A 25974-nucleotide genomic window follows, 5' to 3' on the forward strand; every position below is an offset into this window, starting at 1 on the left:
CCCACCTTCCACATGTTCTCCCCTTCATTGCAGGGTTCAGCCAGAGATATACAGGGCGCTTTGGTTGAGAAACACTGATCTCATGGACATCCATGTAAAATGCTCAGACTTAATCTGTGAACAAGGTGTCTTTCATCACCTTGCTAGAACTGTGAAAAGAAAATTAAAGGCGCAGGTGAGGGCAGAAATACAGAGCCCTAATAGAGAACCATAAGCTGATGTTTGCTCCCAAGGCTTTGTACCTGCATGACTAAGAGAAAGGTAAACCCTTACCAGGCAAACGAGTTTTAATTTTAAGAGGAAGCTATTGAAATCTCAGTTTGGGCTGAGTGTGGTGGCTCACACCTTGTAATCCCAGCACTTTGGGAGGCAGAGGCAGGCAGATCGCCTGAGGTCAGGAGGTCGAGACCAGCCTGGCCAACTTGGCAAAACCCCATCTCTACTAAAAATACAAAAATTAGGTGGGCATAGTGGTGCATGACTGTAATCCCAGCTATTTGGGAGACTGAGGCAGGAGAATCGCTTGAACCAGGGAGTCTGAGGTTGCAGTGAGCTGAGATTGTGCCACTGCACTCCAGCCTGGGCAGCAGAGCAAGACTCTGTCTCAAGAAAGAAAGAGAGAGAGAGAGAGAGAAAGAGAGAAGGAAGGAAAGAAGGAAGGAAGGAAGGAAGGAAAGAAGGAGGGAGAGGGAGGGAGGGAGGGAGGAAGGAAAGAAGGAAGGAAGGAAGAAAAGAAGGAAGACACTTACTTCAGTTTGCTTTCAGGAAGTCTTAACTTGGTAAGAGTTGCCCCTGGAAAAATGTGGCTTCGCAGGATTCATGGTAGTTTGGTCCAGGTTAGGTTATGTTTTTCCACATTTTTTTTTTCTTTTCTTTTTTTTTTTTTTTTTTGAGATGTAGTTGCCCAGGCTGGAGTGCAATGGCGCGATCTCAGTTCACCACAACCTCCGTTTCCTGGGTTCAAGCTATTCTCCTGCCTCAGCCTCCTGAGTAGGTGGGATTACAGGCATGCGTCACCATGCCCAGCTAATTTTGTTTTTGTATTTTTAGTAGAGACGGGATTTTTCCATGTTGATCAGGCTGGTCTCAAACTCCCGACCTCAGGTGATCTGCCCACCTCGGCCTCCCAAAGTGCTGGAATTACAGGCGTGAGCCACCACGCCTGGCCTTTCTTCCCATTTCTTTTTTTCTTTTCTTTTCTTTTTCTTTTTTTTTTTTTTTTTTTTGAGACGGAATCTCGCTCTGTCACCCAGGCTAGAGTGCGGTGGCGCAATCTCAGGTCACTGCAACCTCCGCCTCCCGGGTTCATGCTATTCTCCTGCCTCAGTCTCCCCAGTAGCTGGGACTACAGGTGCTTGCCACCACACCCGGCTAATTTTTGGTATTTTTAAGTAGAGACGGGATTTCACCGTGTTAGCCAGGATGGTCTCGATCTCCTGACCTCGTGATCCGCCCGTCTCGGCCTCCCAAAGTGCTGGGATTACAGGCATGAGCCACCGCGCTGGGCCCTTTCTCCCTATTTCTAAGCAAATTACCCAGACTAAGATACTAGTGAATTGTTTCCTTACTCATCACCAACCTGAATTTCAGGACTTAAGTCACCCCGTATTTGGGGAGGAAGTGGGACAGTTCAGGTAAGGAATGATAGAGCTGGACATTCTACTGGCTTTAATAGTTCAGCGCTTTGTCCCACCTATAAAATTTCTCTTGATACACTTTAATATTCCATATTGAGCAAACATGAGATTCGTGCTCTTCACATTGAAGCTATGACAATCAATATGCTTGCCTCAAGGGTCTACCCCTGCCACCACCACCCCCAACACACACACACATACACACACACACACACACAGAGAAGATTGAGAAGATGAGACTTCTAATGGTCACACCCGGTAAGTAAAGTAGAAAGTAGTTTTGCTTCAAGAAATATCCTTGCCAGGTGCAGTGGCTCACACCTGTAATCTCAGCACTTTGGGAGGCCGAGGCAGGCAGATCACTTGAGGTCAGTAGTTTGAAACCAGCCTGGCCAACATGGTGAAACTTCTTCTCTACTAAAAATACAAAAATTAGCCGGATATGGTGGCATATACCTGTAATCTCAGCTACTCGGGAGGCTGTGGTGGGAGAATCGCTTGAACTCGTGAGGTGGAGGTTGCTGTGAGCCAAGATCGCGCCACTGCACTCCAGCCTGGGAGACAGAGTGTCACTCTGTCTCCAAAAAACAAGCAAACAAACAAACAAACAAACACACACACACACACACAAAAAAGAAAGAAAAAGAAAAGAAAGAAAGAAATATCCTCTAACTAAATTTCTTTTTTCTATTCTCCCAAGTTTCCGCAGGTTCACTCGATCCAACAGTGTGACGACAGCAGTACAGGCCGACCTGGACTTCCATGATAATCTGGAAAATTCTCTGGAATCTATAGAGGACAATTCGTGTCCTGGCCCAATGGCCAGACAGTTCTCCCGCGATGCCAGCACCTCCACAGTCAGCATTCAGGGCTCAGGAAACCATTACCACGCCTGTGCCGCCGATGATGACTTTGACACGGATTTTGACCCCTCTATTCTGCCTCCTCCGGACCCCTGGATTGACTCTATCACTGAAGACCCTCTGGAGGCCGTGCAAAGGTCAGTGTGCCACCGGGACGGCCACTGGTTCCTGAAGCTCCTCCAGGCAGAGCGAGACCGCATGGAGGGGTGGTGCCAACAGATGGAGCGGGAGGAACGGGAAAACAACCTGCCCGAAGACAGTAAGTAATGCCACCCACCGCGCCACACCCGTCCCCTGGGGCTGGCGTTGCTTTGCGTGTGCAGACCTTGTTGTTTTCTTCTCTGCCAGCTTCACTTGTATAACCTTGACGTTCCACACCTCAAACCAGAACACGCAGGCGAGCTAGGCGATTCCAGCTGAGTCCGGAAGTGCCTGCGCAGCACAAAACCAGGAAAACTCCTGGGTAGACAGATGTAGCACTGTCCTTATATAGCACTGTCCTTATGTAGCACTGTCCTTAGCTCTAGGCCCATGACGTTCTTTTTCTCTCTGAAAATACCAAGCTCTGTGTGGAGGTGCTTTCATGTCTCTAACTTGGTCCCTCTTCTCCAAGATGATCCTGGAATGTCGCTGATTCTCAGAGGATTGAAAATAATTCTAAACAAAACGTCTCGTGTATCCCATGAATACAGACATCTACTATATACCCACAAAATTATTTTTAAATAAAAAAAGAAAATAATTCTAACTAGCCCAATGCAGTGGTGCCCACCTGTAGTCCCAGCTGATTCAAGAGACTGAGGTAGAAGGATCGCTCGAGTCCGGGGGTTAGAGGCTGCAGTGAGCTGTGATCACACCACTGCACTCCAGCCTGGGTGACAGAGCAAGACCCCAGCTCTAAAAATAAATCTATAAATAATGCTAACTTTTTCAAGGTCCATAGATACTGGTACATTGGGGATTTATATTCTTTATGATTTTGTTATTCTCATCAACATACAGCATTAAAACAAGGCTTATAATGTATAGGCTAGTAGAAACCCCCACCTATTTGCATTCTTGTCTGTCTGACAGGTGCTTTCTCTTAGGATTTACAGAGGCAAACCCTTTAGCTGCTAAAGTAATACATTTTATAATCTTATTACAATTGAATGGGCTAAAATGAAATACATGATGCATACATAAAATAAATACTGGACACTATTTTTTGCCCACTATTCTTTTCTTTCTTTTTTCAGACAGGGCCTCACTCCTTACCCAAGTTGGAGTGCAGTGGCGCAATCATGGCTCACCCCAGCCTCGACCTCCCAAGTAGTTGGGACTACAGGCATGTACCCCATGCTGATTTTTGTATTTTTGGTAGAGGCGGCGTTTTGCCATGTTGCCCAGGCTGGTCTTGAACTACTGAACTGAAGCAATCCGCCCACCTCGGCCGCCCAAAGTGCTGGGATTACAGGCGTGAGACACTGTGCCCAGCCTGCACACTATTATTTTCAAACTTGACCTTTTAACGTTTGAAAAAGAAAAATTAACAATTGAAAAAGGAAAATTATCTTTGGGAGGCCGAGACGGGCGGATCACGAGGTCAGGAGATCAAGACCATCCTGGCTAACACAGTGAAACCCCGTCTCTACTAAAAAATACAAAAAACTAGCCGGGCGAGGTGGCGGGCGCCTGTAGTCCCAGCTACTCAGGAGGCTGAGGCAGGAGAATGGCGTGAACCCGGGAGGCGGAGCTTGCGGTGAGCTGAGATCCGGCCACTGCACTCCAGCCTGGGCGACAGAGCGAGACTCCGTCTCAAAAAAAAAAAAAAGAAAAAAAAATTATCAAATTATATTAACAGTTGAAAAAGAAAAATTGTCAAATTATCTCAATTCTGAGGCATGTTTTACATGTTTTCAACAATTCTGAAATTAGAATGTAGCTTATTTTTAATCAGTATGTATTTTATTTTATTTTATTTATTTTTTTGAGACAGAGTCTCTCTCTGTCACCCAGGCTGGAGTCCAGTGGGGCGATCTTAGCTCACTGCGAGCTCCGCCTCCCGGGTTCAGGCCATTCTCCTGCCTCAGCCTCCTGAGTAGCTGGAACTACAGGCGCCCGCCACCATGCCCAGCTACTTTTTTTGTATTTTTAGGAGAGACAGGGTTTCACCGTGTTAGCCAGGATGGTCTCGATCTCCTGACCTCGTGATCTGCCTGCCTGGGCCCCCCAAAGTGCTGGGATTACAGGCGTGAGCCACCGCGCCCGGCCATCAGTATGTATTTTTAATGTTGTATGTTTATTTTCCTCTGAAACATTATTATTAAATTAATGGTGGATCCTCCAACTGATGATATTTTTGAAACACAGAAATTTGGTGGTAGGCATTAATGCCTACTTCATGTCTGTGTGGGAAGGATCTAAAAGAGTATTGCTGTGAAGTAACTTTTTAGACTTGTTTTTTAAATTACTTTTTCAATTTTTATTATGAACTTTTTCTTTTTTTTCATGAGACAGAGTTTCGCTTTTGTTGCCCAAGGTGGAGTGCGATGGTGCGATCTCGGCTCACCACAACGTCCGCCTCCTGGGTTCAACCTATTCTCCTGCCTCAGCCTCCCAAGTAGCTGGGATTATAGGCATGTGCCACCACATGCAGCCACTTTTGTATTTTTAGTAGAGAAGGGGTTTGTTGGTCTAGCTGGTCTTGAACTCCTGACCTCAGGTGATCCACCAGCCTCAGCCTCCCAAAGTGCTGGGATTAAAGGCATAAGCTACCATACCCAGACTATTATGAACATTTTTAAACATGCACAAAAGGAGAGAGTTTAACATGATGAGTACCCATGTATTCATCACCTGCTTCAACAACTGGTCAGTCTTATCTCCTCCATTAGTAGTTATTGTTGTCAGAGTATTTTTAAGAAAATCCAGGGTCAAGTGTGGTGGCTCATACCTGTAATCCCAGCACTTTGGAAGGCCAAGGCAGGAGGATTGCTTGAGATCAGGAGTTCAAGACCAGTATAGCCAACATGGTAAAATACCATTTCTACTAAAAATACAAAAAATAGCCAGGTGCAATGGCACGCACCTGTAATCCCAGCAACTTGGGAGGCTGAGGCAGGAGAATTGCTTAAATTCAGAGGAAGAAGTTGTGGCAAACTGAGATTGTGCCACTGCACTCTAGCCTGGGCACCAGAGTGAGACTCCGTCTCCAAAAAAAACGAAAGAAAGAAAGAAAGAAAATCCAAGGGCATCTGTCACTTCCCTATGTAGCTCACACTTATAGAAAACATTTTTTTAAATATAATCATAGGCCGTGTGCGGTGGCTCACGCCTATAATCCCAGCACTTTGGGAGGCTGAGGCAGGCAGATCACTTGAGGTCAGGAGTTCTAGACCAGCCTGGCCAACATGGTGAAACCCCATCTCTAGTAAAAATACAAAAATTAGCCAGGTGTGGAGGCGGGCCCCTGTAATCCCAGCTACTCAGGAGGCTGAGGCAGAGAATCGCTTGAACCCGTGATGTAGAGGTTGCAGTGAACTGACATCATAGCTACTACACTCCAGCCTGGGTGACAGAGCGAGACTCCGACTCAAAAAAGGTAAAATATTATCATGCATTATCATACCTAAAAAAACAAAAATAATTTTTTTTTTTTTTTTTTTAAAACAGAGTCTTGCTCTTGTCACCCAGGCTGGAGTGCAATGGCACGATTTCAGCTAACTGCAACCTCTTCCTCCTGGGTTCAAGCAATTCTTCTGCCTCAGCCTCCTGAGTAGCTGGGATTACAGGCACCCGCCACCATGCCCAGCTAATTTTTGTGTTTTTAGTAGAGACAGGGTTTCACCATGTTGGCCAGTCTGGTCTTGAACTCCTGACCTCAGGTGATCCACCCGTCTCAGCCTCCTGAAGTGCTAGAATTACAGGGGTGAGCCACAGCGCCCGGTCAATAATTTCTTAATTAGATTTAACATCTACTGTAAATCATGTTAAGTAAATTTACTAAATGTTCCAAACTAGTGGTGTCAAAGAGTAGTGAGTTTTTCCCTAGGGGAATCATGTTTTTATGAAATGGAGTCTGGAAAATAACAGTTGTCATCAGATGGGGGATGTCCTCACTGTGTCCACTCCCTCACTCACAGCTCCAGTCTGCTCCTCCTGCCTGACTCCTGTCAAATGACTGACTAGCTTATCGCTTGCCTTTATGAGCAAGTTAGGAAATTCATTAACGGGTTTTTGTAAAACCCATACATGGGTTTCCTTTGCTTTTTCATATTATGAGTGCAAACAACTTGGCATTGGAAAAGTAAATCTTGACATTTGGCCCTGTTAGTGCCACTGCAGACTCACCTGAGTGTTGACCCCCAAGCACAATTAGGTCCTTGCCCTGGTGACAGGTAAACAAGGTACCTCTCAGCAGCGGAGGAAGCAGGGGCAGGTTTAAGTAAGAAAGTCTTAGTTGGATCATCTTATTCACTTTTCTCCTTGTGGACCTACTCACAATTTATCAGGTTTTCCTAGGAAAAATGCCAGCAACTGAGGAACAATGACATCCCGTGCCACTGCTCAGCAGCACAAGCTGTCTTTCAAATTTCAATTCTCAAATTTGGTTCTCCTTCTAGCTTCCTGATTGGTGTTCTCTCTCTCTTTTTCTTGCTTTTTCTTCCTTTTTTTCTTTTGTTTTCTTTTCTTTCTTTTGGCAGAGTCTTGCCCTGTGACCCAGGCTGGAGTGCAGTGATGGGCTCATAGCTCACTGCAGCCTGGACATCCTGGGCCCAAGTGATCCTCTCCCCTCAGCCTCCTGAGTAGCTGTGACTACAGGTGTACACTACCATGCCTGGCTAATTTTTAAAAATTTTGTAGAGACAGAGTCTCGCTGTGTTGCCCAGGCTGATCTCAAACTCCTGGCCTCAAGCAATGCCCCTACTTTCGCCTCCCAAAATGCCAAAATTACAGGCATGAGCCCCCCACCCAGCTCCTGGCTGGCTTTCAACAGGACTCTTGGAAACTACTTATCTGATGTTTTCTTTTAATTGGCCTTTCAATCTGAGACTTGATCTACACCTCTCAACCCAATTCTATCATGATGTGTGAGGAGACTCATTGTATAAAGATTTAGGAAAAACTAAAGGAGCTAGGAAAACAAGTCAATTGTATTCTAATACAATAACATATATTTGAAAGGTTGAAAATCTTGTCAGAAAACCAGCTTCTCAGCCTATGTTCAGGATGAAAGAGAAACGTATTTGTATTTTGAAATGTACACTGCTGGCAAAGTCCCAAGATAATGAACATGAGGGAACTGCCCAACCATCTGTTGTTCCAGGCCTAATTTGTTGTTCAAGCTGAACTGGGTATCGCCCTGGTGTTCCTGTCATGCCCTGTGTATTTGTCCTTCGGGTAATTCCCACATTATTTTATAGTAATCGATGTATCTTTCACCTCTACTAAAAAGTAAGCTTTCTGAAAACAGAAATTATTCTTGTCTTACTCATCCTTATATCACCAGACCCTCTGATGCATAACAGGGGATCAGTAAATATGTATTTGAGTCCTTGAAATAGTCTGGAAATTCTGTTTTATAAAAGTATTTTACTTAGCAAAACCTTTCTTCCTAATTAGCTAAAAAAAAATACTCAATAAGTAATATCTTAGTCATTTCAGGCTGCTATAACAAAATACCCCAGACTGGGTAATTTATAAACAGTAGAAATTTATTGCTTACAGTTCTGGAGGCTGGGAAGTCCAAGATCAAGACACTGGCAGGTGTGGTGTCTGGCGAGGGCTGCTCTCTGTTTTGAAGATGGCACCTTCTTGCTGCAGCCTCATGATGGAGGGAGCGGACAAGCTTCCTGGACCTCCTTGATAAGCGTAGTAACCCTATTCATGAGGACTCTGTCCCTGAGACCTACTCACCTCCTATAGGCCCCCTCTCTTACTATTATACATTGGCGATTAGGTTTCAACGTATGAATTTCAGATGAGCACAGACATTCAGACCATAGCAAGTAACTAACAGTTCTTGTTGCCAGAAACTGGAAAGGTGTTCCCATGACAGATGATGAGCTCTTCTGATCAGGACAAGGATATGGACGAGAGATAGGCACCTGCCACAGAAGTGATGGAAAGCACTTCCGTGTGGGACAGGTGGCTAGTCCAGATGAACCTCATGTGTTCTGTCTCATTCTTAAGACACAATTCCATTCCACAAACACTTGAAGCCTTTCTCTATTTTTTAATACTTTAAGAAACATGAAATAGGAGCTTCAAACTACTAGGATTCCAAAATTCTAGTCAGTGCAGTGGCAAACCCTGCGCCCAGGACAGAGTCACCAGTTTCAAATGTGGCCAATACAGATCAGGGAGAATCGGACCGTAAGGCAGTAGCAACCCTCCCCAGGAAGAAGGGAGAATATCAGCACATGAAAGAATATTCATCTTGTCCTCACCATACCCCTGACAATGGCCTAGAGACTTTGACAGGTGCTGTTTTATTTGCCCTCACAACAGCTCTCTGGCAGTATCTTGTCCAAGGTCACAGAAAACAGAAGTGTCTGATAGAACAGATACACATGAATAACATTTGACAAGATAATGATACTTTGTGTTGCCTGGCACTGTCCTCCTTAAAGCCCGCCATACGGATCTGTCCCTGACTCCTTGGCAACCACCACTGTGTTCTGATAACTGGGCCTAGAGTTGCAGAGGGCCTTTGTTTCACTAATTCTCTGACTTAACCTTTTCTTTTTTTATACGAGGGGCGGTAAGGAAGAGAGGCCAATCCCACTTGGCAGGCATAGCCAAATTCTAAGCAACCAGCTTTTGTTTGTTTTCATTCTGTGCACACCAGAAAAATAGCTTTGATAAATGGGTCCAGCACAGATACCTCTATCCCTTGGCCAAGCCAAGGGATGTTTTGGGCCTGCAGAAGGAGGGCCTCTCTTCAGGGTGCCTGACAAATGTGGTCCCATAACAATATCCGCCCAGGAGATCTGGTCTTGAAGTCATCATGGAAAGATAAATAGGATAGAGGAAAAAAATGGAAGATTCTAATCACACGATTTATTTTGTGGGGTACCAGAATTATCCCAACTTTTAAATATTTTTAAATGTTTGGTGAATGTACATAATGCCTCTGAATAGTACACGTAAATATGGTTAAAATGGCAAATCTTATGTCTATTTTATCACAATTTTAAAATACCCCCACCGCACGTGGTGGCTCCTGCCTGTAATCCCAGAACTTTGGGAGGCCATGCCATGAAGATCGCTTGAGCCCAGGAGTTCAAGATTGGGCTGGGCAACAGAGACCCTATCTCTACAAAAATTTATATATTTTTAATTAGGCAGGCTTGGTGGCATGCACCTATGGTCCCAGCTACTCAGGAGGCTGAGGTGAGAGCATTGCTTGAGCCCAGGGGTCAAGGCTACAGTGAGCCGTGATTGTGCCACTGCACTCCAGCCTGGGAGACAGATGGAGACTCTGTCTCAAACAAATGAAAAACAACAAAAACAAAACAAAACAGAAAATAGAAAAACAAAAAAACAAAAACTCAGAAATAGTAGCAGCTAAAGATAAGCAGAACAACCAAGTTCATGTTCATATTCATGTAAGAATGTGTTTTGTTAAATGACTCCTTGAATTCAAAATACAATGCATCCATGGCCAAAAAAAAAAAAAAAAAAAAAAGTTTGGAAAATAACCTATTTACTCACTGGAAATTTGAGGTTCAGAAATTGCATGTGGGGTAGTTGTAATCATCTTTCTCTATTGGAGAGTTGAAGAAAAAAGAGTTCATCTAATTTTAAATAGTTATTTAGTTATTAATTATTTTGTGATGTCATTATGCTAATTGTGACAGCTGCTTTTGGTCTCACAGGGCTGGAAAACACTTTCCTAGTTCACCTGAAACTGATCAAATGTGGGTAACAAAAGGCAGACCGCAAACAAGCATTTAGAGTGGCCCAGGAGCCTCAAGCTATCTTTTGAACAATGTAACTGTACATTCTTTGGGTGTGTGGAATTACTATTTTCCCTGATGAAAGCAAAGCAGAGCAAAGACTTTAGTTCTTGTTTTAAACCTTCAACCCCAACCGTCAATAGTACTTTTTTTTTTTTGGCTTGATCATAAAATAAAGAAACTGCAGTGAGTGAGGTTTCCTCCAAGCCAAGACAGCTGACAGAATGCTTGTTCCCGCAGCACTTGAAGTAAAATGATACGAGCTCTTCTCAGACAATGGAGCCCTTGTGTGAAACAGCTGTCTCAGGGAGATGGCTCAGTGCTATTTGACAGTGGCTTGTATGTTACATAGATACGTCTGGTATTATCTAACCAGGGATGAAACGACCAGATGGAGCTGAATGCCTCCAACTAGGAATGCAATCTACCACTGTGGGGAAGGAACACAGGCTCAGGTTTCAATGGCCCCAAGATGAAATACTGGCGATTGTACTTCGAAATCTGTCTTTGCCTTCTGAATTGTAGACAACGAATACGTGGAATTTTCAGTCTTTATCTGAAACAAACTGATAAACCTAGAGCATGTGCCGGAGGCAGATTAATTCTTCCACTTTAATTTTGCCTGGTAATAGCATCCAAGCTAGTGAAACTTGGCCTGCAGGCCCCCAGAAGGCTTGGGACCCTTGGCAGCGAATGCGGGGCTGGTAATGACACCTGAAATGGGGTTTGCCTGGTTTCAGGTTTGGTTACGGAAGCTGTGCACAGTCATTGTGACGGTCTATCGGTGCCATCACCAGGGTTTATCTGCCTGGGATTGCCTCTGCTGTGTCTCTGCAGCCTGTGAAACAGTGGATGGCAGACAAAGCTGCATCCGTGAGTTCTGCAATTCATCTGCCTCCAGCCCGTGTGTGTTTCTAAGTGGGGAGCAGTGGCTGCATCCTAGCCTAGCTCCCTTCCGTGTTATTCTCATCTTACTCTTGCAGTGAACCCTCAAAGGTCCCTCCCACTCCACCACACACACAGACACACGCACTTGCATGTCTCTTTTTGTAAGCTCCAGACAACCTGAAATTAGTGACCACAGAGGAAGTGGCAGTAATGAAAAGGAAATCGGCTATAATGTGCCATATGTTTAACCTCGAGAATGCTCCATTCATGCCGCTTTGCACAGAGCTGGTGCCAGAAGGCCATTAGACACCATCCTTTTGTGGATGTGCCTCTTGAGGGTGGTGTCTCCCAGCTCAGGAGGGCACGAAAGCATGAAGAGGTGAAGTGATGTGGTTAATTGGGGGCAGAACCGGGCCTGGAAACAGATCTGTTCCTAAGCCAGTGGTGTTTCTGTCATTCCAGAGAAGGCAGAGAGAGGGACTGGTTCAGGGAGCAAGACCCCTATCATTTTCTCCAATAACTATTTCTGTGAAATGTAAATGCAATGGACTGGTGCGGCGCAGTGGCTCATGCCTATAATCCCAGCACTTTGGGAGGCCGAGGCAGGCAGATCATGAGGTCAGAGTTCGAGACCAGCCTGGCCAATATGGTTGAAACTCCATCTCTACTAAAAATACAAAAATTAGCTGGGCTTGGTGGCGCATGCATGTAATTCCAGCTACTCGGGAGGCTGAGGCAGGATAATTGCTTGAACCCAGAAGGCAGAGGTTGCAATGAGCTGAGATCACACCACTGCACTCCAGCCTGGGTGACAGAGCAAGACTCTGTGTCTAAAATAAATAAATAAATAAATAAATAAATAAATAAATAAATGCAATGGACTTCAAATAAAATATTCAGGTTTTTTTCATTTAGATTACCTAGGGAAACATAAACTAATTCCATTTCATCCAACTTTCAAAGGCTCAGAACTGTCTTTATCTATATGATGTATATGATGTTACTGTTTTGTGGCTGATATAAGTCAAGATATGGATCCAAAGAGTGACCATCTTCTACGAGTGGCCATCTTCCTGGAGGGGATGGGACTGGGAAAAAAAAATTAAAATCAGCTGAGTTTTTTAAAAACTTGCTCTTTCAAAACAAAATAATGCTTTTTGGTGTTTTTTTCCCCCTAGAACACTATGGAAACTCTGGTGTTAGTCTATGGGAAAACTTCTACTAGAGAATCCATTCTTTATTCATTAGCCACCAAGTTTCAGCTAAAAACAAAACAAAACAAAACAAAAAAAGCCCTGTTGTGCAATGCAGAACAGCAACGGCCAGTCAGGAATGAAACAGATCCACATTTTCTATGGAGACGTTTTGTTGACAGCAGCTCCAGATCACAAGTGTGTCTGAGAAGCAGCTGCTGGGCAGTAGGTTGGGGAAATGTTTGCCACAAGGACACACTCGTAAATGAGAATGTCTCCACATGGATAATCCCAATGCCATGAAATCACACAGACTCAGACTGACAAATCCACATGACTTTCATTTATTTATTTGTTGAGACAGGGTCTCACAATGTTACCCAGGCTGGTCTCGAACTCCTAGGTTCAAGTGATCTGCCTGCCTCAGCCTCTCAAGGTGTTGGGATTATAGGCAAGAGCCACTGTGCCTACCTGACTTAATTTTTTGGAAATAAATTTTGTGTATATTTGAGGTTTATATGGTATAGGATACAGATATATAGTAAGTTGGTGATTATGATGAAGCAAATTAACGTATCTGTCATCTCACATAGTTACGTTTTTTGTGAAAGAGCAGCTAAAGTCTACTTATTCCACAAGATGCCCTAAAACAAGATAATTTAATTAGCTGTCGTCCTCATGCTGGCGTTAGATCTCTAGACTCGTCCCTCCCATGCATCTCCTACTTTGTAACCTTTGACCTACATCTCCCCGTTTCCTCCCCCTATAACCACTGTATCATTCTCTATCTCTGTATATTTGATCTTATTTTTTCAATTCCAATATAAATGACATAATGCAGTATTATTCTTTCTGTGTCTGGCTTATTTTACTTAGCATAATGTCTTCCAGTCCATCTATGTTGTGGCAAATGGCAGGAGCTCCTTCTTTTTTAGGGCTGAATAATATTCACTATATGTATGTGGTGTATATATACCACAGTTTCTTTTTTTTTAGTTGAGACAAAGTCTCACTTTGTCACTGAGGCTGGAGTACAGTGGTGTGATGACAGCTCACTGCAGCCTCAACTGCCCAGGCTCAATCAATTCTCCCACCTCAGTCTCCTCAGTAGCTGGGACCACAGATGTGTGCCATCAGACCCAACTAATTTTTAAAAAAATATTATTTGTGGATACAAGATCCCACGACATTGCCTGGGCTGGTCTTGAACACCTGGACTCAAACATTCTTCCTGCCTTGGCCTCCCAAAATGCTGGGATTACAGAGAAGAGCAACTGCACCTGGCATCTTGTTATGTCTTCTTCAGAGAAATGTCTGTTCAGATCTTTTGTCTATTTTTGTTTCTTCTGGTTTTGTTTGTTTTTCTTGTTTTGTCTTGTTCAAACCCTGTGTCAAGGACCTTTGCCCATTTGTTTTTGTTTGTTTATTTGTTTGTTTTTTGAGACAAAGTCTTGTTCTGTCACCCAGGCTGGAGTGCAGTGGTGCGATCTCAGCTCACTGCAGTCTCCACCTCCTGAGTTCACACCATTCTCCTCACTTAGCCTCCCAGTGTAGCTGGGACTACAGGCGCCCGCCACCACACCCTGCTAATTTTTTGTATATTTGATAGAGACGGGGTTTCACCGTGTTAGCCAGGATGGTCTTGATCTCTTGACCTCGTGATCCACCCGCCTCAACCTCCCAAAGTGCTGCGATTACAGGCGTGAGCCACCACGCCAGGCCGGACCTTTGCCCATTTTTAAATTGAGGTTTTTGGGGTTATTTGCTTTCCTGCTATGGAGTTGTAAGAGTTCTTCATTAATTTTGGATTTATAGTCTACAAACCTTATTGGTTATGTGGTTTGCAAATATTTTTTCCCTGGTTGTAGGATGCCTTTTTATTTTTATTTTTAAAATTTTATGTATTTATTTATTTACTGAGGCAGAGTCTCTCTGTTGCCCAGGTTGGAGTGCAGTGGCGTGATCTTGGCTTACTGCAAGCTCCGTCTCCTAGGTTCAAGTGATTCTGCTGCCTCAGCCTCCTGAGTAGCTGGGATTACAGGCATGCACCACTATGCCCGGCTAATTTTTTTTGTAATTTTTAGTAGAGATGGAGTTTCACCATGTTGGCCAGGCTGGTCTTGAACTGCTGGTGATTCACCTACCTCAGCCTCCCAAAGTGCTGGGATTACAGGCGTGAGTCACTGTGCCTGGCCTTTGTATTTTGTTGATTGTTTCCTCTGCTAACAGAAGCTTTTTCATTTTGTACAATCTCATTTATTTATTTTTGCTTTTGTAACCTGAGCCTTTGTTGTGATTGCCAAAACATTATTGCCAAGGCTAATGTTGAGGGCCCTTTCCCTTCTGTTTTCTTTTGGGAGTTGTGTGGTTTCTGGTCCTACACTTAGGCTATCCTTTTCCCATTGTATCCTCTTGGTGCCCTTGTCAAAAATTAGTTGACTGTGGCCAGGCTCAGTGGCTCACGCCTGAAATCCCAGCTCTTTGGAAGGCCGAGGTGGACAGATCATCTGAAGTCAGGGGTTTGAGACCAACCTGGCCAACATGGTGAAACCCCATCTCTACTAAACATACAAAAAATAGCCAGGAGTGGTGGTGGGCCCCTGTAGTCCCAGCTACTTGGGAAGCTGAGGTGGGAGAATTGCTTGAACCCAGAAGGCGGAGGTTTCAGTGAGCCGAGATCGTGCCACTCCACTCCAGCCTGGGCAACAGAGTGAGGTCTTAAAAAAAAAAAAAAAAAGGAAAGGAAAAATTAGTTGACTGCACGTGTCTTTAAAGTAAGTGGATGGACCCACTTTTTAAATTTCCTTTCTCTGTCTTCACCCCTAAAGTCTACAACATTGGGGGAAAAAAGCCAGGTGGGAGGCCAAGTGCAGCGCTCACACCTGTAATCCCAGCACCTTGAGAGGCCAAGGTGGGTGGATCACTTGAGGTCAGGACTTTGAAACCAGCCTGGCCAAGATGGTGAAACTCCGTCTCTACTAAAAATACAGAAATCAGCCGGGCGTGGTGGGCTATAATCCCAGCTGTAATCCCAGTTTCTCAGGAGGCTGAGGCAGGAGAATCACTTGAATCTGGGAGGCGGAGGTTGCAGTGAGCCAAGATCGTGCCATTGCACTCCAGCCTGGGCAGCAAGAGTGAAACTCTGTTTTAAAAAAGAAAGAAAGAAAGAAAGAAAGAGAGAGAGAGAGAGAGGAAGGAAGGAAGGAAGGAAGGAAGGAAGGAAGGAAGGGGCAAGTGGGTAAAAAGAAGGCAAAATTTGAATATAAGGAAATATAATTCATCATCCACAAACACAACTCAACTTATCCTAGATGGTGTGACTTTTCCAGGCTAGTCACGACAAATAGCATGACAAACAGCAATGCAAGAGGAATAATACCCCGGCTAAGACTGTATCAGCTAATTAGTCAACACTATAATTTAAAAAGTGGTGCGAGACATGATAAAACCTTAAAGAATTAGAATGCTCAGGGATCAGAATATCACAGGTAGTTTTCTTTTCTGGTTGATATAGAATCTGTAAATAACTCAGTTAATTTCAAAACGTATTCCTTCAGTGGAGATAACAGGAGTTAGTTACATGGGCACAGTCTAAGCCATCAAAGAGCTCACATTCTGGTTGGAAATCAGACATATTAACGGAACATGTTGAAAAGAATGAGCAAAAGGCAGAGACAGCTATGCAGGAGAATTGTAGAAGCAGTGAGGAGGGAGAGGTGAAAGAGGTAAGGCTTTCTGGCAAGGTACACCCAAGCTGAATCATAAGGATGAGGACTGCTAGATACAGGGAGAGGGGCTTGCCTAGGGCATCAAGGGGAGGAGACAGTCTCAGCTTAGTGCTTGGTGTGAAGAAGACACTTAGGAGAGAAAGACCTTGGGGATGTGGGAAGCCTTGGGCGCTTGGAGCACGGAAGGAGTCAGCAGAGAGAAACTGGACAGCTTGGCCTGCACCTGCCCTGCTGAAGGGGGCTTCGGGCTTATCCTATGGAGCAGGGGAACCAAAGAAAAGTCAGCATGAGAGTTACACGAGATAAGAAAACCCTGTAGTTCCCTTAGTGAAACCAAATCTCCAAGACTGTCAAGGGATGGAGAACATTAACGCTATGGATGGATTGATCAAGCCTTGTACCCCTAATTGTAATCAACAAGGGAATCCTGAGGGAAACACGGATTTGGGGAGATAGGAGGTGTTGAGCTGGTGGTTACACATGCTCCTCGAAAGCATCTGGGGTCAGTACCCAGTGGAGTCACAAATTCGAGAAAGCGGAATGAGGGAAGTGAGTGGAGAAGTGAGCTGGGGATTACATTTTGTGTTCAGCATTTACGAGGTGGAGTGAGAGAAATTCTAGCAAGCACAGGGAAGGCAGCATCAGGGAAGGGCAGTGAGCCAGAGACTGTTGTTGGGAGACCCAAGGGATCTGAGTTTCCTTTGTGCCAAAGGCAGAGTCCAGAAGGTGAAGAGGGTGGAGACAATGGAGAGCAGAAGAAATACGAGGGCAAAGGCATGCTGTCCTTTGGAGAATGGGGGTTTGAAGGGAATGTGTTAATTTGCTAGGGTTGCCATAATAAAGTACCCACGGAGCAGGTCGCTTAAACAGGAGAAATTAATTTTCTCACAGTTTTGGAGGCTGGAAGTTTGACCTCAAGGGGCTGGTTCCCCCTCAGGTCGCTCTCTTTGGCTTGCAGACTGCCGCCCTTTCCCCGAGTCTCCCCTCCGTGTGTGTGTCTGTGTTCTCACTTCCAATTCTTATAAGGACATCAGTCATAGTGGATTGGGGCCCATGGGAATGACCTCCTTGTAAGTTAATCACCTCTTTAGGGACCTTATCTCCAGAGTCACATTCTGAGGCACTGGAGGTTAGGAATTTTACATGTAAGTTTTAGGAAAATGCAATTCAGCCAATAACAGGGGAGAAGAGGAAATTTATGTTAGCTGGAGGGGACAGTAGGGTTGGGAGGAGTTGCCCCACTTAGAATGGGAAAGACTTGAGGATGCTGCCAGACGTCTCAGGTAAGGCACTGGCAGAAGGAGTTCAGAGAGAGGGACTGGCTCACGCAGCAAGGCCTCAGGGTAGCAGGGACAGAATCAGACGGAGGACACACGTAGATGGGAAAAGTGGATGTAGAGAAGACACTAGGGCGGGGGCAGAAAGGTTTAGGAGATTGGTGGGGGAGGAGTATTAGGAGAGACAGAACATTGAGAGTGTTTGCCGTTGTTTGTTTGTGTTGCTCCAACAAAGTACCAAAGACTGGGTAATGTTTTTTAAATTTTACTCTAAGTTCTGGGATACATGTGCTGAACGTGCAGGTTTGTTATATAGTAGACATGTGCCAGGGCGGTTTGCCGCACCTATCAACCTGTCATCTAGGTTTTAAGCCCCGCATGCATTCGGTATTTCTCCTAATGCTCAAGACTGGGTAATTTTAAACAATACACATTTACTTCTCATTGCTGTAGTTGCTGAGAAATCCAAGATCAAGGTGCCAGCAGGTTGTGTGTCTGGTGAGGGCTGCTCTCTGCTTCCAAGATGAGGCCTGTTGCTGCATCCCTCAGAGGGGACAAACCCTGTGTCCTTGCGTGGCAGAAGGGTCAGAAGGGCAAGGGGCGGTCCCTTCAACCTTGAGTCCTTTAATAAAGGCACTACCCTCATTCATGACCACAGAGCTCTCATGACGTAATCACCTCCCAATGCCCCACCTCTTATTGTTATTGCATTGGGGATTCAGTTTCAACATACATTTTGGAGGAGACACTATCATCCGGATCACAGCAGTGTTCATGCCTGATGCCCTCCATTTTCATCTCATAGGAGGCAAGGTTGCTGAAGATGAGGAAATAGGGGTTGAGTTGAGAATGGATAAGATTCAGGAAATTAGGGTTAGAGAGGGAGGTAACCAAACACATCGCAAAGAACTAATGGGCAGCAGTGAAGGATCAGCCAAGTTTAGAGACCATTGGTTTATGGCATCATCAAGTCACATGGCTAAGCACTATCTGGAAAATAAAATGGAAATATAGCTGTAGAGGCTAGCAGGGTTTACCTGCCATCATCTCTGTACGTGAAGAAGCTGCCATTCTCAAAGAGGCCTCTGACCCTTCATTTTGCAGTGAGTCTGTTTTCCAAGTAAGGCTCTGATTGAATGTCCAGTGTGCTTTAAGGTCCTGTCTCCTCTGTGTGTCTGTGTCACCCAGCAGTCAGTTGGCCACTGTTCGAGCTCTGATGGCTGCGGGAAACTGTGCTAGATTATACAGAGAGGCACTACAATCTGAGCCCCTGAAAAATTGTTATGGATTTCTTTTTTTTTTTTTTTTGAGACGGAGTTTCGCTCTTGTTGCCCAGGCTGGAGTGCAGTGGCGCGATCTCCAGCTCACCGCAACTTCCGCCTGCTGGGTTCAAGCAATTCTCCTGCCTCAGCCTCCCAAGCAGCTGGGATTACAGGCATGTGTCACCACACCCGGCTAATTGTGCATTTTTAGTAGAGATGGGGTTTCTCCATGTTGGTCAGGCTGGTCTTGAATGGATTTCTTATACACATAAAAAAAGAAATTATTTACCAATCAGTGACACTTGTGAAAATCTGCCTGAATAAAAGCCAGCAAAAAAGAAGGACATCAAATTATTTCACACTACTGGAGAGAGAAGTTGGAGTGTGAAGATTTGCAGGAGAAATCATGTCGTTTTTTGGATACTGCCACCTTTTAGGTAAATACCCAAGAACTAAAGAATGTAGATCCGTTATAGGAGTTATAATTCCTACTGCATTCTCACGTTTACCTATATTATTCCATTAAGTAATCAGCAATGCTATGAAGATGATATTATGGCCATTAAAGGAAAAAAAGTCTGAGTCTGATCAACTTTCCCAAGATCAACAGCTGGTAATTGGTGAGCTGATTGTTCCTGGCCCCACACCTACACTTTTTCCCACACACAGGCATACCTCATTTTATTGGCATTGCTTTAGTGCACTTTGAAGGTACTGCTTTTTTTTTTTTTTTAAACAAATTGAAGGTTTGTGGCAAACTGAGTTGACCAAGTCTGTCAGCACCATCTTTTCAAAAGCATATGCTCATTTTCTGTTTTTGTGTCAGATTTCGGTAATTCTCACAATATTTCAAGTGTTTTCATTACTATTATATCTCCTATGGTGATTTGTGGTCAGTGATCCTTGATGTTACTGTTGTAATTGTTTTGGAGCTCCATGAACCGTGCCCATATAAGACAGTGAACTTAATCAATAAATGGTGTTTATGTTCTGAGTGCTCCACTGACCCATCATTTCCCTGGCTCTCTCCCTCTCCTCAGGCCTTCCTGTGCCTTGAGTCACAATAATATTTAAATTAGGCCAATTAATAACCCAATAATGGCCTCTATGTGTTCAAATGAAGAGTTACAATCTGTCACTTTTAATCAAAAGCAATAAATGATTAAGCTTAGTGATTCCTCACTAAGTCATGTCACAAAGGCATGTCAAAAGTCAAAATAAGCCAGAAGCTAGGCTTCTTGTGCCAGATAGCCATGTTGTGAATGCAAAGTAAAACTTCTTGAAGTTAAAAGTGCTACCCAAGTGAACATACAAATGATAAGGAAGCAAAACAGCCTTTTTGTTGATATGGATGAAGTCTGAGTGGTCTGGAGAGAAGAACAAACCAGGCACAACATTCCCTTAAGCCAAAGCTTAATCAGAGAGACATTATAAATCTCTCTTTTTTTTTTTTTTTTTTGAGATGGAGTTTATGTCTTGTCCATGCTGGAGTGCAGTGGCGTGATCTCGGCTCACTGCAACCTCCGCCTCCCGGGTTCAAGCGATTCTTCTGCCTCAGCCTCCCAAGTAGCTGGGATTACAAGCATGCGCCACCATGCCTAATTGTGTATTTTTAGTAGAGACAGGGTTTCTCCATGTTGGTCAGGCTGGTTTTGACCTCTTGACCTCAGGTGATCCACCCACATCAGCCTCCCAAAGTGCTGGGATTACAGTTGTGAGCCACCGCGCCTGGCCAACTCTCTTCGATTCTATGAAAGCTGAGAGAGGTGAGGAAGCTGAAGAAGAAAAGTTTGAAGCTAGCAAATGTTGGTTCATGAAGTTTAAAGAGAGAAACTGTCCCCGTAATATAAACATGCAAGGTGAATTCCTAGTGCTGATGGAGAAACTGCAGTAAGTTATCCCGAAGATCTAGCTAAGATCATTGATGAAGATGATTACACTAAACAACAGATTTTCAATGTAGACCAAACAGCCTTCTATCGGAAGGAGATGCCATGTAGGCCTTTCATAGCTTCAAAGGAGAGGCTCACTCTCCTGTTAGGGGCTCAGGCAGCTGGTGACTTGAAGTCGAAGTCAATGCTCATTTACCATTCTGAAAAACCTAGGGCCCTTAACAATTATGCTAAATTTGTGTGCTCTTATAAAGTTTGCTCTATAAGTAAAACAACAGAGCCTAGATGAGAATATCTCTGTTCACAGCATGGTTTACTGAACACTTTAAGCCCACTGTTGAGACCTGTGACTCAGAAAAAAAGATTTCTTCCACAATATTGCTGCTCATTGACAATGCACCTAGTCAGCCAAGAGCTCTGATGGAGATGTACATGGAGATGAATGTCGTTTTCACGCCTGCAAACATGACATCTGATTTGGTTTGGTTGTGTCCCACCCAAATCTCATCTTGAATTGTAGCTCCCATAATTTCCACATGCTGTGGGAAGGACCTGGTGGGAGATGATTAAATCATGGGGGTGGTTCCCCCACACTGTTCTCATGGTAGTGAATGAGTCTCATGAGATCTGGTGATTTTATAAGGAGTTTCCCCTTTTGCTTGTCTATCATCATTTTCTCTTATCTACCGCCATGTAAGACGTGCCTTTCACCTTCCACGATGACTGAAGCCTCCCCAGCCATGTGGAACTGTGAGTCCATTAAGCGTCTCTCCTTTATAAATTACCTAGTCTCAGGTATGTCTTTATCAGTAGCATGAAAACACAGGAATACAACATCCATTCTGCAGCCTATGGATCAAAGAGTCATTTGGACTTGCAAGTCTTCTTAGTTAAAAATACATTCCTTAAGGCTATATCTGCCATAGATAGTGAGTCCTCTGATGGACCTGGGCAAAGTCCATTGAAAACCTTCTGGAGGATTATTTGTAATCCAAAGGATAAATGCTTGAGGGGATGGATACCCCATTCTCCATGATGTGCTTACGTCACACTGCATGCTTGTGTCAAAACATCTCATGTACCCCATAAATATATACACCATGCACCCACAAAAATTTGAAAAAATAATTTAAAAATTAAAAAAAAAAAAGAAAACCTTCTGGAACGGAATCGCCATTCTAGATGCCATTAAGAACATTTATGATTCGTGGGAAAAGGTCAAAATATCAACATTAACAGGAGTTTAGAGGTTGATTCCAACCTTCGCAGATGACTTTGAGGGGTTCAAGACTTCAGTGGAGGAAGAAACCACAGGTGTGGTAAAAAGTGCAAGAGAACTAGAATGAGAAGTGAAGCCTGTAAATGTGACTGAACTGCTATAATTTCATGATCAAACTTGAACAGAGGAGGAGTTATTTCTTATGGATGAGCCAAGAAAATAGTTTCTTGAGATGGAATCTACTCTTGGTGAAGATGCTGTGAACACTGTTGAAATGACCACAAAAGGATTTAGAATATTACATCAACTTAGTTAATAAAACAGTGGTAAGTTTCAAGAGGATTTTCACTCCAATTTTTTTTTTTTTTTTTTTTTTGAGACAGGGTCTCCTCTGTTGCCCAGACTGGAGTGCGGTGGCACAATCACAGCTCACTGCAGCCTCAACTTCCCAGGCTCAGGTGATCCGCCCAACTCAGCCTCCTGAGCAACTGGGACTTCAGGAATATGCCACCATGCCTACTAATTTTTTCTATTTTTAGTAGAGATGGGGTTTTGCCATGTTGCCTAGGCTGGTCTTGAACTCCTGGGCTCAAGTAATCCTCCTATCTTGGCCTCCCAAAATGCTGGGATTACAGGTCTGAGCCACCACTCCCAACCTTGACTCTAGTTGTTTGTTTGTGTTTTTTTTTTTTTTTTGAGACAGAGTCTCGCTCTGTTGCCCAGGCTGGAGGGCAGTGGCATGATCTTGGCTCACTGCAAGCTCCGCCTCCTGGGTTCACGCCATTCTCTTGCCTCAGCCTCCTGAGTCGCTGGGTCTACAGGCGCCCGCCACCACACCTGGCTAATTTTTTCTATTTTTTAGTAGGGACAGAGTTTCACCATGTTAGCCAGGATGATAATCTGCCTGCCTCAGGCTCCCAAAGTGCTGGGATTACAGGTGTGAGCCACCACGCCCAGCCCCTTGACTCCCATTTTGAAAAAAGTTTTACTGTAGGTAAAATGCTGTCAAACAAATATTGTATGCAACAGAGAAATCTTTCACGAAAGGAAAAGTCAATTGATGCGGCAAACTTCATTGCTGTCTTATTTTTAAAATTGCCACAGCCAGCCAGGGCAATGACTCATACCTGTGATCCCAGCAGTTTGAGAGTCCAATATGAGAGGATCACTTGAGGCCAGAAGCTTGAGACCAGCCTGGGCAACACAGCAAGATCCCATCTCTACAAAAAATAAAAAATGAAAAAAAATTTATTTTAAAAAGAGATATTGCCATAGCTACCCCTATCTTCAGCGACTTCCACCTTGATCACAGCAGCCATCCACATCGAGGCAAGGCCCTCCCTTAGCAAGAAGATTGTGACTTGCTGATGGTTCAGATGACCATTAGCATTTTTTAGCAATAAAGTATTAGGTACTTTTTTTTTGACATTATGCTATTGCACACTTAACAGACTACAGTATAGTGTAAACATAACTTTTATATGCACTGGGAAACAAAAAATTCCTGTGACTCACTTTATTGTGATATTCATTTATTGTAGTGGTCTGGAACTAAACCCACAATATGTCTGAGGCATGCCTATATTGCCCAGAGAGAAAGTTAGACTAAAATGAAACATACTAGGTGAATTACAGTGTAGGTGGCAGAAAAATGTGACAAGTTCTATGTAGCATATGTACCGTAGTAACCTTCACCACGGGGAGCCTGTCAGATGTAATCCATTGCAGGGGTGTCTGTCGTGTCTGGGCTTCAGGGAACATACTTTGAGGATATAAGAAATATGTCTATTCTTCTCTGTTTCTGAGGCCCTAAGGTAAGGTCTGATGATCGTGAAGTTAGGTGTAGTATCATGTAAGAATTAGAAGCAATCAGAGAGGCCAGGCGCAGTGGCTCATGCCTGTAATCCCAGATACTTGGGAGGTTGAGGCAGGAGAATCACTTGAACCCAGGAGATGGAGGTTGCAGTGAGCCAAGGTCATGCCACTGCACTCCAGCCTGGGTGACAGAGTGAGACTCTTGTCTCAAACAAACAAAAGAAGCAGTCAGAGAAATGAGCATGTCTGCCTTTTCAGTTCTAGAGACCTAACTTCTCTTGAAATAGGAAAGGATACATATGCTACTTATGCTTAAGGATTTGTAATCCTGATTTTAACCCAGCAAAAAGATCACCAGCGCACTGAAACTCCTTGCAGCTTTGTCATAGACCCACTGGGAGGGTTAAAAGAAAGTGTTTTTTCTCTTCATCCTTGTTTCTCTTATACTACCTCCTTTTCTCAAAATCACAACCTATCCCACAGAGGTCAGTGGGAAAGAGGAGGTCTCTCTCTTCTAAATGGCTGGGTCTTTGAATGTAGTCCGGAGATTTCAAATCATAGTTTGCATAAAAGACTCCCCTTTCCCACAGCCAAAATAGTTGTTCTCTGCTTCTCATTATGACATATAATCTTTAAAAGAAAAACAGAAATTGAAACTTACACCCACCATCTCTTTCAAGGTGTCCTTGGTTCCTCTCTTCTTTTCAGGATTGAAATTGCCTTGCCTGCCAGTCACTTCAGGTGGATGGATGTGGTTTGCTCTTGCTTCCTAATGTGGGACAGTGATCAGGTCTGGCTCTTGCTTNGATGTGGTTTGCTCTTGCTTCCTAATGTGGGACAGTGATCAGGTCTGGCTCTTGCTTCCTAATGTGGGACAGTGATCAGGTCTGGCTCTTGCTTCCTAATGTGGGACAGTGATCAGGCTTGGCAAATTCCTTCCAACTCTCCCACTGACTTATTACGCCACTCACCCCTATCCATTGGCACTGGCTGGGAAATGTTGATAAAGAAATTACATGCAACCTGGCCTAGTGGTTCATGCCTGCAGTCCCAGCTGCTCAGAAGGTTATGGCAAGGAGTTCAGGGCTATAGTACCCCATGATCATGCCTATGAATAGCCACTGTCCTCCACCCTGGACAACATAGTGAGACCTCATTCATAAATAAATAAACAAATAAATAGAAATCACACTCAGTAGATAAATGGAATGTGGTATATACATACAATGAAATATTATTCAGCTTTGAAAAATAAGGAAATTCTGCCATATGCAACAACATGGATGAACCTGGAGGACTATATGCTAAGTGGAATAAGCCAGTCACTGGAGAACAAATACCGCATGATTCTGCTTATATGAGGTATCTAAAATAGTCAAACTCAAGAAACAGAGAGTGGAATGGTGGGTGTCAGGGTCTAGAGGGAGGGGGAAATGGGAATTTCTGTTCAGTGGATCTAAAGTTATGCAAGGTGAATAAGTTCTCGAGATCTGCTGTACAACACTGCACCACCATTAACAAAACTGTATTGTGCACTTAAATATTTGTTAAGAGGGTAGATTTCATGTTAAGTGTTCTTACCACAGTAGAGAAAAAAAAAAGAAGAAAATCACATTCAGATAGCTTCCACTTAAGTAGATTCAGACACAATTTTCAGTGAGTGTAGAGAGAAGAGAGCCCAACTAGACTGGGGTCAGAAGATAGGGACTGGCCACAGCAGGTGTCCCCGGGGAAGAGACTTTGTAGTTTGAGCACAAGTTTTCTCAAATGAAGTTATCTGCTCTGCCTCGCAGGGTCCTGTGAGGATCTAATGAGATGCCTGTTTGTGAGTTTTGAAATACCAAGTGATGATAATTTAAGTAAACACATATTCACATTTAAGTAAACACAAGGCCTCCCAAAAGTTCTTCCTGACTTTATGTGACTCACTAACCCAGGGCTGTCCTCTCTATTGTGGGTCTTTTTAAATATCTATTGTGGAGTAAGAGGTTTGAAGAATTGTAAGTGGGGCGTTTATAGAGAGGGCTTACTTCTTAAGTAGGAGGAATTCCATTCAACTCTGTCTTCTGTTTTGTTCTGTACTTCCACTGTGGGACAGACTCACAGAGTAGCTGGGGAAGGAAAGGAAAGGGAAGAGTCTATAAGCCTCACCATCAGGTGCCTATACGGTGTCTGGGGAGGCTGGATTTACTTAGATAAAAAGAACTGCCCAGCAATACAAGGCTTACTGTCTGATTAAGTATTACACAAATATATG

General features: G+C 44.0%; 1 protein-coding gene across 8 annotated transcripts in view; it reads left to right on the plus strand.

Annotated features, from left to right (window-relative positions):
* Nucleotides 1-25974, plus strand: part of DLGAP1 (DLG associated protein 1) — a 960906-nt gene that overhangs the window by 917302 nt on the left and 17630 nt on the right. For all 8 annotated transcript variants that reach the window (XM_025365244.1, XM_025365243.1, XM_025365245.1 and 5 more), the window contains one exon: nt 2338-2759. In XM_025365244.1, coding sequence (XP_025221029.1) covers nt 2338-2759 — 422 coding nt within the window. The remainder of the gene's footprint in view (nt 1-2337; nt 2760-25974) is intronic.

Source organism: Theropithecus gelada, chromosome 18, assembly GCF_003255815.1.
Source record: "Theropithecus gelada isolate Dixy chromosome 18, Tgel_1.0, whole genome shotgun sequence".
Classification (NCBI taxonomy): domain Eukaryota; kingdom Metazoa; phylum Chordata; class Mammalia; order Primates; family Cercopithecidae; genus Theropithecus; species Theropithecus gelada.